Source organism: Erinaceus europaeus, chromosome 11, assembly GCF_950295315.1.
Source record: "Erinaceus europaeus chromosome 11, mEriEur2.1, whole genome shotgun sequence".
Classification (NCBI taxonomy): domain Eukaryota; kingdom Metazoa; phylum Chordata; class Mammalia; order Eulipotyphla; family Erinaceidae; genus Erinaceus; species Erinaceus europaeus.
In genome coordinates this window covers 73,603,539-73,615,769 of record NC_080172.1, presented here as the reverse complement: position 1 = coordinate 73,615,769, position 12,231 = coordinate 73,603,539, and the positions used below count along the sequence as shown (strand labels likewise).

At 36.8% G+C, this 12,231-nt stretch overlaps 1 protein-coding gene across 2 annotated transcripts in view; it reads left to right on the top strand.

The window, feature by feature from the left end:
- Positions 1 to 271: 271 nt before the first annotated feature.
- HFM1 (helicase for meiosis 1) overlaps positions 272 to 12,231 on the top strand; it is a 102,103-nt gene continuing 90,143 nt past the window's right edge. For both annotated transcript variants that reach the window (XM_060202058.1, XM_060202059.1), the window contains exons 1-4: positions 272 to 731; positions 8,362 to 8,457; positions 9,360 to 9,475; positions 10,590 to 10,896. In XM_060202058.1, coding sequence (XP_060058041.1) covers positions 8,387 to 8,457; positions 9,360 to 9,475; positions 10,590 to 10,896 — 494 coding nt within the window. In that variant the 5' untranslated portion in view covers positions 272 to 731; positions 8,362 to 8,386. The remainder of the gene's footprint in view (positions 732 to 8,361; positions 8,458 to 9,359; positions 9,476 to 10,589; positions 10,897 to 12,231) is intronic.

Sequence of the window (12,231 nt, the reverse complement as noted above, 5' to 3'; positions counted from 1 at the left end):
ACTCTTATCTATTGATTTTGTCAATGTTTCCTTTTTATAAATAAATAAATTATTAAAAGAAAGTGAAGAGGACAGGTAGGTTTCTTTGGTGTGATCCACTAGAATTTTGTAGTGGTAATTAATACATTTATAGGTGTGAAACTATACCACCCACAATTTTATTAAATCAATCAATAAAAATAAAAATGAAAAATTAAATGACTTGATGCAATCTAAAAGGATTTAAAACTTAACGTACTTTTAGAAGCTGGGGTATAATAAATTACTTTCTAATCAATTTAAATTTATTATTTTTTGTTACATGGAAAGTCACAAAGCTTTCCCAAAAGAGCAATGAGGCTTTGATGTTTATATAGTCATCTCTCTCTCTTTTTTTTTTGCTATTTAAATATTTAATGCGTACACATTACTGAACCATACACAGAGCACAGATTTCTACATTTTTCTTCTTAAGAATTCTGCTGTAACGGACTACATTTCTTTTTTCTTTTTTCCTCTTTTCTTTCTTTCTTTTTTTTTAAATTTACACATCAACTGTATGACGTTTAGGGTCTTCTCACACAAAATAAATCAACGGGAAGAGCTAGCACGCAGACTCTCACCATCCATTGCTGGGAGCTCAACTTGCCAGGCTGGGGCCCCTGAGGGTCGAGGGTCAGGTGGATAGGTGCTCGGCTCCGAGCTGCCCACCGGAAGGTGATGAGAAGCAGCGTTGACGCCTTGAGGTGAACGTGGGCTCTGCGCCCCGACGGGGCCTGGGGAAGGCGGGGCTGGGAGGACCTGCCCCTCATAGAAGGGGGGATGGTCCCGGCGGCCGGCGGGGCTTGGGGGCGCGGTGTGCAGAACCTGCGCTAGGGGCCCCTCAGCTGCGTCCCCAGAGGAGGCCTCGCGGGGGAGCCGCCGGGTGTGGGGCCTGCGGAGCCGGCTGGGTTTTGCTGTGCTTTCGAGGCTCAAGACCCCACCCCCGCCTGTGCGGATATTTGCCCTCTCCCCCTCCCCAGTGGGAATATTTGCCCCCCCACCCCCCAGTGGGACTGGGCGGACCTGCACCTCAGTTGCAAGGCCTTTGGTTCTGGGTGGCGAGAAGCCATATGGGGTGCGGTGGGGGGGGGGGAGGCAGCTCTTAGGTTTTGGGTCACGCTTGAAGGTTTTTGCCGGTGGCTGAGAGTCTGCGGTACAAGTGCTTGAATTTGGGGTGCTCCCTGGGATATCTGCAGGGATGATTTTGTTGTAGGGCCTGATTTGGTTTCCCTCTTGTAGCGTCCCTGGGGGTGGGGGGAGGGGCTTGTGGTGGTTATCTGATCCCCCCACCTGTCCGAGACTCCTTCTGGCACTTTTAGTATTTTTTAAAAAATATATTTTATTTATTTGATAGAGAATTCTAGAAAAAGGAAGAGTTAGAGACACCAGCAGCCCTGCTTCACAAGTATCAAGCTTCCCCAGTGAAGGTGGCGACTGGGGGCTTGAACCTGGGTCCATGTCAATGTAATGTGTGCACACAACCAGGCCCCTTGCCCTGCCACGGCAACTTCTTCGTGAGTGTGTGTGTCTGATTTAGTAATGATCTACAAGATTGTGACATAAGAGGAGTACAATTCCATAACAATTCCCACAACCAGACTTTCATATTCCATGTCCTTCATTGGAAGGCATGCTATATACTTTATCCCTCTGGGAGTATGGACCAAAAATCTTTATGGGTGCAGAAGGTGGAAGGTCTGGCGTCTGTAATTGCTTCTCCAGTGAACATGGGTGTTGACAGGTCGATCCACACTCCCAGCCTGTTTCTGTCTTTCCCTAGTGGGGAAGGGCTTTGGGGAGGCCAGGCTCCAGGATTCACTGGTGAGGTCATCTGTCCAGAGGAATCAGGTTGGTGTCAAGGTAGCATCTATAACTTGGTGACTGAAAAACATTAAGATATAAAACAGAACAAATTGTTTAGTAGAAGGAACCTACAGGTAAGAATATAGCAGATGAGATGTTGGAAGAAGCTAGAAAGTCTATTTTAGGTATATTCCAAAGGGCCCATGACTTTACTAATATTTGCCTGGGCCGGATAGCTGTCAGGTGAGCTAAGAGTATTGTCTGGGAAGATGGTTTCAGAGTTGAGAATAGTACTAGAAAGCTGACTCAGGGCAGAGAGTACCTCCCAAATATGGGAAAGGTATATAAATACCATTAAACCCCATCAATGTGACCTAGGGCCCATGTCTAATCATATTTGGCACAGGAACCTGTGTAGCCTCTGCATCCCCGCCAATCTGAACTCACATTCCATGGTCACAGCTAGGAACATTCTAGGCTGCACTCATTTCAGACCAGTCTTCCTCTAGTGGCAGAGTACATTGACCCAGCCTCCCTTCAGAGAGTGGGCAGCTTCTACCATTGTTGATCCACATTGAGGGCAGGGTCCTGTAGAGCCCCACAAGAGGATTTATGGTGGTATTCCCGATGGAGATGACCAGTGATGGTGGAGAGAGGGATCTGTTAGAGGTCTAGGCCCATCATATCTATGTGGGAATCCCAGGATACTCTTAACTAGGGCCCCAGATGATGGGGTCCCTGCCACTTCTTTTCTTTTCTGGTTTCTTTTGAAGTTTTCTCCCACTGAACTTTGCATTTAATTCATCATCCTTAGGACCATAGCTCTGAAGCCTGTAGGAATGTTGTGAAGCTCTGTTAAATTTGAGGTTTTCTTCAAGCTGCTGTCTTGGTCAGTGTCCATGATTTCCTTTGTCTTTCCATCATGTTTAGTGCTCTGTGAAGACTAGAGCTAGGGGGTGGTCCAGGAGGTGGCGCAGTGATAACGCTTTGGACTCTCAAGCATGAGGTCCCGAGTTCCATCCTTGGCAGCACATGTGCCAGAGTGGTTTGGTTCTTTCTCTCTCCTATCTTTCTCATACATAAATAACCAAAGGTTCAGAGTCAAAAGTACTTGTCTGAGACTACAGCATGAAAGTTGAGACAGACTAATAGTGGCCAGATGCTTGAGGTTGCAGGTGGCCCTTGAGCTGGTTGAAAAATAGATTTTGGTAAGCTCTGCATAGTAAATGAAATACTTTTCCTCTGGCTCTGCTCCCATGATCTGTTACTATGGAAACTGAATTTCAATATGGCTGTGTTCTCAGGGTTACTTTTAGCAAACTGCTGGGGTCATCTGAAGGCTGTCACTGCAACTTATTGCATTTATTCCCCATTTCTTTTTTTTTATTATTCCCTTTTGTTGCCCTTGTTGTTTTATTGTTGTAGTTATTATTGTTGTTGTCGTTGGATAGGACAGAGAGAAATGGAGAGAGGAGGGGAAGACAGAGAGGAGGAGAGAAAGATAAGACACCTGCAGACCTGCTTCACCACCTGTGAAGCGACTCCCCTGCAGGTGGGGAGCCGGGGTTCGAACCGGGATCCTTATGTCAGTCCTTGTGCTTTGTGCCACCTGCGCTTAACCCGCTGCGCTACAGCCCGACTCCCTTATTCCCCATTTCTATTATTGTTTAGTTGAAGGCATAAAATTGTAATGGGGTAGAGCTAGATAGCATAATGGTTATGCAAAGAGGCTCTCATGCCTGAGACTTCAAAGTCCCAGGTTCAGTCATACCACCATAAGCCAAAGCTGATCAGTGCTCTGGTAAATAAATACATAAATAAATAAATAATAAAATTATAATAGGAGGGGCCAGGTGGTGGCACACCTGGTTGAGCACACATGTTACAATGCACAAAGACCCAGGTTTGAGCCTCAGGTCCCCACAAGCAATGAGAAGGCTTTGTGAGTGGTGAAGCAGTGCTGCAGTTGTCTCTGTCTCTCTCCCTGTCTATCTACCCTTCACCTCTCAATTTCTTTTCTTTTTTTTAAATTTAATTATTGGGGAATTAATATTTTACATTCAATAGAAAATGCAATAGTTTGTACATGCCCTCTCAATTTCTGACTGTCACTATCTAACAAATAAATATCATTTAAAATTTTTTTTAAATTGTAGTAGGACTGGGGTGCCTGGATTTCAATTAAGTCTCCCCACTTCTTGCTGGATTAAAGTTCTGTATCTTATGCATCTGTTCCCAGTTGTGATTTATTATCATAACAGGCAATATTTTACCTTTGGTGAGAACACCTCTCTGTTTTTTCATCTCCTGGGTTTTGTGCTCTTTTCCCCCCTTCATTCTCTGTAGAGTTTACCATGTATGTTGTGACTTTCCATGTTCGTTGTTGGGGCAAGGAATACACATTCTACTATGTGGTCACCTTGGTCCTACCCCTCACCTTTTGGCCTATGTTTTAATCAAACATTTACATTACATCTAGGGTGGTAATTTTTTGGGGGGTCAGGGGTTATTTGGATATTTATAACATGATTTATGGACCATATGAAATTACCAACTTAAAATTATAATTTAATGTTGCTATAAAAAAGCTTCTAGATTTATTTAATTAAGGTCCTGCCTGTGGTTTCCTTGGCAGGGCCAGACCCAATGATTACACCTGGCTTTATATATTTCTTGGGTTGGATGTTATCCGCACCTGTGTTACATTATGAAAGGACCAGATTTATGTTCTTTTTAAAAATTATTTATTTATTATTGCATAGAGACAGAGGGAAATCAAGAGAGGAGAGGGAGATAGGGTGGTAAAGAGACAGAGAGACACCTGCAGCTCTTCTTCACTACTTGTGAAGCTTTCTTCCGGCTTGTAGGGACTAGGGTTTTGAAGCAGGGTCCTTGTGCACTGTAATGCGTGTGTATGACCAGGTGCGCCACCACCTGGCCACTAGATTTATGATCTTAAATACTTCTCATGATCTTCTTTTTGGAGTTTTCCCCCCCTTTTGTTGCCCTTGTTATTGTAGTTATTGTTGTTGTTGTTATTGATGTCATCATTGTTGGATAGGACAGAGAGAAATAGAGAGAGGAAGGGAAGACAGGGGGAGAGAAAGATAGACACCTGCAGACCTGCTTCACGTCCTGTGAACCGACTCCCCTGCAGGTGGGGAGCTGGGGGCTTGAACCAGGATCCTTTAGCCGGTCGTTGCGCTTTGTGTCACCTACGCTTAACTCACTGCACTACCACCTGACCCCCTGGAGGTTTTTAAAATTATTTTATTTTGTTTTACCAGAACACTACTTAACTCTGGCCTATAGTGACATTGGGGATGGAACCTGTGGCACCAGAGTTTCAGGCACTAAAGTTATTTTGCATAACCTCCCAGCCCTATTTTAGGATTTTTAAATTAATTTTTATTAATTACTTAATAATGGTTTACAAGAATTTAGGAATACACAGATACAGTTCCACACCACTGCCAGACTTCTGTGACACTCCTCCCCTCCACTTCCATATTACAAGCACTGTAATTCTCACAAAGTTTTAGATTATGATCACTGTTTTTTTTAAGTTCATGTGTGAAACTTTCATGATTTGATCACATGAATCTTGAACTAGAAAAAAGAAACACATTAAAAAAACAAACATTGAAGATTTGTGGGATCAATTTTCTTCAGTTTCTGAATCAGCACTATATATATTTTCTGATCATTGTTAATGCTTTTATTCTACATTGAATTTTTTTTGGGGGGATGACTTTACTATGTCATTGCCTGTTCTGGGTTATGGAAATCCATTAGTGAACAAAATGTCTCTGCTCATTCTACAGGAAGAACTGTAATAAACAGCTTAACACATAATGTCAGTTATCAGTTAATGCTATGAAGAAAGATCACACTGAATAAAAGGGTGGAGAATTTTAGATAAAGGCACTTCTTTTATGTAGTGTGTAAAAATTAAAATGTATGCATAATGCTAATATTTTGAACTCTCTTATGCCAGACCTACAGAGTAAATCAAAACTTCCTTTGAAAATGTTTGGAGATGTGAGGGCGATTTGGCTGCGACGTCTGTCACCCTATTGATCGCCAGGGTTGATTCAGCTGATCTGGCTGGCTAGTTGGTGTCCCCTTCCTTCCTCACTGCTCCATGTGCATCCCTCCCAAAGCTGGTTGAAGAGGACCTCCTTCTGTGGAGGGTATTATGAGTAGCTGAGCTCCCCTTCTAGAACCTCCAAACAAGCTCTCAAAAAAATGTTTGGTGTTTATATAGGGGTTTTAAAATTGACCTTCCACCTTCTGTACCCCACAATGATCCTGGGTCCATACTTCCAGAAGGATAAAGAATAAGAAAGCTACCAATGCAGGGGATGGGATGCAGAACTCTGGTGGTGGAACTGTGTGGAAAATTGCACCTCTCTTATCCAACAGACTTTGTTCATAATTAAATCAGTAAAAAAGAAAAAGTTTGTATAGCAATTTTTTTTCTTAACAAATATTTTTCATTTGTAGTTTTATCATCTTGTTTTTGGTTTCTTTTAGGCTAAAGAATTCAACTAAATACATCTTAATTTTCAGGTTTTCTGCTTACATTATTATTTAGGAAAGCCATTTAAAAGTGATCTGGTGGCACACTTGACTGAGTGCACATGTTACAATACACAAGGACCCAGTTTCAAGCCCCTAGGCCCCACCTGCAGGGGGGAAGCAGGGCTGCAGGTGTCTCCTTCTTTATCTTCTCCCCTCTTGATTTATGACTGTCTCTATCTAATAAACAAATAAAGATTGGGGGAAAAAAGCTATCTGGTGAGTTTTCATTTTGAAAAATTTGTTTAAATTATATAATTCTCCCTAAGACTGGAAAGATAACATTTGATTGCTTTTTTGTTTATTATGTAAACATTTTCATTTATACTTTATTAGGACATTGTTTTTCAAGTTCTGAAATATTTTATTTGAACAAAGATTTTTAAAGGCTCTCTTAACACGTTTCTAAATGACTCCCTACTACTTTTCAGCCTGTTGTCCTAGACTTCTATTGTTCCTATGAGTCACATAATTTTAGACATTTAAAGAACCATGTGAATTGGTTTCTTTTTTATTGTTTCTTTTTGTTGGTTAATAAGTGATTAATGGATTTAGAAAAATGAAGAGGGCAATTCAGATACTTAAATAAACAACTAAAGGGGGGAAAAAAAGTTTAACTTAAGCAATGAAAAAAAAAAAAAAAAACACCTTCCACAATGTTCACTGTAAGAACAGCCATGGGGTATACACAGTTTTAGTCTTCTTACTAGAGTTTTTCTGGATGTGGAAACAGTCCCCCTTCTTCTTCAACCTCTTCTCACTCACACATACATACACATCCATTCTATCCCACACATGTATTTCATTCCCACGTCAAGGAAGGTTCAAAATTTAACTGACTTGGTAGTAAGAATTTCTCCACTAGATGGCACTCATATAATTCATTTGATTTTAGTTTTTACTCTGGAGAAACAATGTGTCAGCTATCACAGAGTAAATAGAAATGTGATTTGCGTTTTATGAATGTGCATCTGATTTCACTTTTTGTCATATAGGAATTTCTGTCATGTGTCTGAATTTAGGACAAATGAAATATACTTTGGATGTGTAAGAGAAGGAGTTACATTGTCAAGGGGCAGTGCTTCTATCTGTAGAAATGGTTTTCCTTTGCTTGTCAGGCTTGAAGTTTTAATTCTAAATTTTTATTATATTGCCAAGTATTTAATGCAGAATTTTTTTGTAGTTTTTTTATTAGTGATTTAGTAATAATTTATCAGATTATAATTACAGAGTGTAGTTCCCCACCTATGCCAAATATGTATTTATTCATTCATTACATTTACATCTTTAAATATAAAATTTTTGTTTTTTAAAAGCAATGTATACATTGCTTTACAAGCAATGTAAGATGAAGGTATATATGCATAGTTGTGTTAAATTTGTAAATTTTTTTCTTTTAGAAAAGTTTAAATACGTAAGAAAACATAGAACTTAAAATGAACTCCATGTACATTTATGTAATTTTGGTTATTGTCAACTCATTTCCAATTTTATTTCATTGACAGTCTATTTATTTTGAAGTAAATGCCTGCTTATATAGATAGTATATTATTAGAGACACATAAATTTACAATAAAATGCACAATCCTCATTAAAAACTACTATTATATAAACCTCAAAGATGTGATTAAGTGGGTTTAAGAGCAAATTCAGAGAAGCTTTTGAAGAAAATACTGACATTTGCTCTGTAACTTGAAGAGTTAGTAGGAATTTGCCAAGTGTAGCATGGACAAAAATCATATTCTAAGCACTGGAGTAGTATGAAAAGAGGGTTCTAAGTGTGAATGTGTCAGAGTAAGTGGAGAACACAAAATAATATTGAATGGTGAATTTTGGAGGAAGTTGCAGATGATGTAACTATAAAATTTGTGGGAAATTGATGACTATAGCTTAAGAATCCAGAAATATGTTACTACATTTTTGTAAATGAAACACAAATTACTTCTTGTATTATAGATTTGGTAATGTCCAGTGTTTAACAATGTGGAAGTCAAATGATACCTTTTTTCCTTTGGATAATTTATTTTCAGAAAGACCCAATGAAGCTGAAGAGTAAGTATGTCTTGAAAATAATAACAGTTTATTGTCTTAGATTTAAATTCTTAATGGAGTAAATATATTTAATTTAGTATTTTATGGAGTAAATTTTATGGTAAATATATAAGCTAAAAAATGAGGGTTGGAATAGGTTAGAGAGAATATAAGGCATTGGGTTCACTCCCTGGTACCACATTTAAAAATATGTCTCTCATTTCTAAAAACTTAAAATCTTATAGGTAAGGAACAGTTTATCAAGTCTTTGACCTTTGTCACCTAACACTTAATCTTGTTTAATGAAAAAGATTAAACTTTGATAGGGAACTTAAAACTTTAAATCAGTTTATGTTAATATAATCTAGGCTAAAAGGTAAGAAGAGGACAAGATAGAAAAAAAACTTCATTACTATTGGTTTACAGTATCTGTTTCGTGAGTTTTCTGTGATTTGTAGACAGTTTAAGAACAATAATCTGTAATCATGCTGTAGGAATTGTGCATGATACAAATATTAGTGTCATTTATATACAGATGATCCATGATTAGTTGTGTTATGTATCATAAAATAAGTTATTTTTTTACTTGTGATAGTTATGATGCTATAATTAGAGAATGATTTACTACTCTTTTCTATTTTACACTGAAACAGATGTAAGGTTCCTAACATAGCATTTGAGTTATAAAAAGGAGATGAAGTTGATAGTCTTTATGTAGGTAGCATATCTTGTATAGCATTGTCATTAGTCCTGACACATACGTTAAAAAAAAATATTGAAAATGTTGTGATTTATGGATGTTAAACTGTTGAACAGAGAGTTTTAGGATGTTTAATATTCTGTAATTTAGTAATTTTTAATAAATATATAGTTTTTATGTTCTGATATTATTAAGTATATTCACATTTTTTAATTTTATATAGCTCTCCAGACAATGAAAAATCATTAGACTGGTTTCTACCACCTGCTCCATTGATTTCAGAAATTCCAGATATGCAGGTGTTAGAGGAAGAAATAGAGGCTCATCATAAACTGTTAGGTAAATTGTTACATATTTGCAATAAAATCAAACCCAAACATTTTGTGTCAATTTAAAATTATTGGTAACACATTAAAATAGTAGTTAATTTATTTTAGTGGAATACAATTAAAGTTGTAGATTTATTTCACTCTATATATTACTCATCAAGTCTTAAAGTTTAAAAACTTTCTCTAGTCAATGTATACATATTCCTATATATACATATATATACCATATAAATGTATGTGTGTGTGTGTGTGTGTGTGTATGTATTCTATGACTTTTTTCCTCCTACCATTAAAAGTTCCTTTTAGTGCTGTTTCATTTTTCCCTTGCCTTTAACTAAAAGTAGAATCTTTTGATTTGGAAAATAGTTTCTTAAAATACATTAAGTAGAAAAAGCAAGGTGCAGAAGATTATAGATGATACCATTTTTATAAAGCAGAAAAATAATTGATTTAATATGATGTTATTGGTAAAATTTCGAGTTTTAAATTAGGAAGTTACTGCATGAATATTACATTGTTAAGTGTAATAATTTATATGTAAAAATTTTATGTACCAAATAATGTATTGCTCATATGGTATATCAAAGCATGTATTATTAAATACATGTAATGAAGCATGCATTACTAAATATTATATGTTACATATGTATTTATTTGTATATGTATACATCTTTATAAAGGTAATATAGTATATTTACATACATAGTAAAGCAAATTTAATCCTTAAAAAATTTCCAAACTCCCACAACATCCAGTGTTGCTTCCAAAGTCTCACTAAAGAAAACTTAAAAGTTCGGTCACCCTGATGAAAACATGACTTTATCTTGATTTCAGAGGCAAGATTAAATATTCCAGCTATTGTTACTTCTGTTGGTTAGATTAAACCTATTTCATGATGTATGTTTTATGTAAATTTCAAAAATTCTAATGTTTTGTTTCTCTAGTGATATACCACAAGATAATTTCAGAGCAATACATGATATTATTGGTTATCTTATTATTGTACTAAGATTTTTATTTTGGCTGTCACATTTTATTAGTAAACTCTTGAAATTTTTTCAAAATCATTTGGAAAATTTGTCTTCATGGAGATCATGTAATAACCAATATATTCTATTTTGTAGGTCAGGATATGAGGCCAACAGTTTTAACAGAAAATGTAAAGCTAACTAACGAAGAAACAGATTCTATTTTGCCAGCACAAAGATTCCAATTTTCCTTTCCCTCTATTAAAGAAAAGAATCTAAAACCAGAAGGGTCAGGTAGCAATGATTTGCCAAATATTGCTGTCAAGATGATGCATGGTTCTTCTCAGACATACAAAAATCACATCGACACTATGCTAGCACATGAAAAAAATGTTTCAGAGCACACACAATTGGTTAATTTTGCAGAAGATAATGGAGAGAGCACATCATCCTTTCGAAAAAGGTAATCACTTAAATGAAATAAATAATATTGTCAATAAAGTAGAATATGTGTGTATAAATTAAAAATATGATATACAGTATTAATAGAATCTGAAGGACACATATCAACAACAAATAAAAATCTCCAGTGTACCTGATGCTTTAATAACTCCTGGATTTCAGTCATAGGTTCTTGCATTCAGAGAGCTTGAGGGAAAAATTGTGAATAATATTGTTGTACAATAGCTATGTTGAAGTTAATATACTTGGAGCACAGGTTTTTCAGCTTTCTGTTGAATGGCCCTGTTCACTTAAAATTTAATGAAGTGTTCCAGGGGTAGACAGTAGTATACCCAGTTTAGCACATACATTACATTGTGCAAGGGCCTGGCTTCAAGCACCCACTCCCCACTTTTGGGCAGTTGTGGGGCGGGTACAGGCATAAAAAAATGGTGCTGCAGGTGTCTCTCTCTGTCCCTCTCTGTGTCCCCCTTCCCTCTCAATTTCTATCTCTATCAAAAAGAGAAAAAAAAAAAAAGAAGAGGAGAAAGTTGGCCACCAAGAATGTGGTTGACTCATCATGTAGCCAAGTCTTAGTGATAAACTTATAATCCTGGTGGAAATTATTGAAGATTTCAAAAGAACTTTTATGTGGTTTATATCTACTGATATTTAATTATTATAAACTAAAGCTGAAAATTTATCCCTTCATTAATTCATTTAAGAATAATAAACCCATTACTTGAGATATAAATAGCATATTTTATGAAACATTATATTGTCTAAAGCTAAAAATAATTTAGTGAGAACAGTCATTGCTTTATGGTTTTGCAATTTTTTTCTATTTAATTCTCTAAGACAGAGAGAAATTGAGAGGGGAGGGAAGATAGATAGAGAGAAAGATAAACGCCTGCAGACCTGCCTCACCACTCGTGAAATGTCCCTAATGCACATGGGGAAGTAGATGTCTTTAGTGTGTTGTTTTACAGAAAGTACTTGTATTCTTGAATTTGCCTTTGCATTCAATCTGTTATGATATGATATGACTTGGAACCTCTAGAATACTCCATGAACACTAATAAGAGAATGAGAGAAACGCAAACAATGCTTTACTAATGTTATAAAAATAGTGTTGATCTCATTCATGTACTTCCTCAAAGAGTCTCAGCTGGCCTATGAGAACCACTTTTACATTAAATATGGGAAGCCTATCAGCTTTGGAGAGTGAGAGAAAACTTTCCTGAAGAAGAATCATTTAATATTAATCTTAAGACTTAATAGAATGAAATTAAGCACAAATAGGGGAGCATGTACAGGCAAAAGAAGTAGTATGCACAAAAGTACTATGATAGCATAG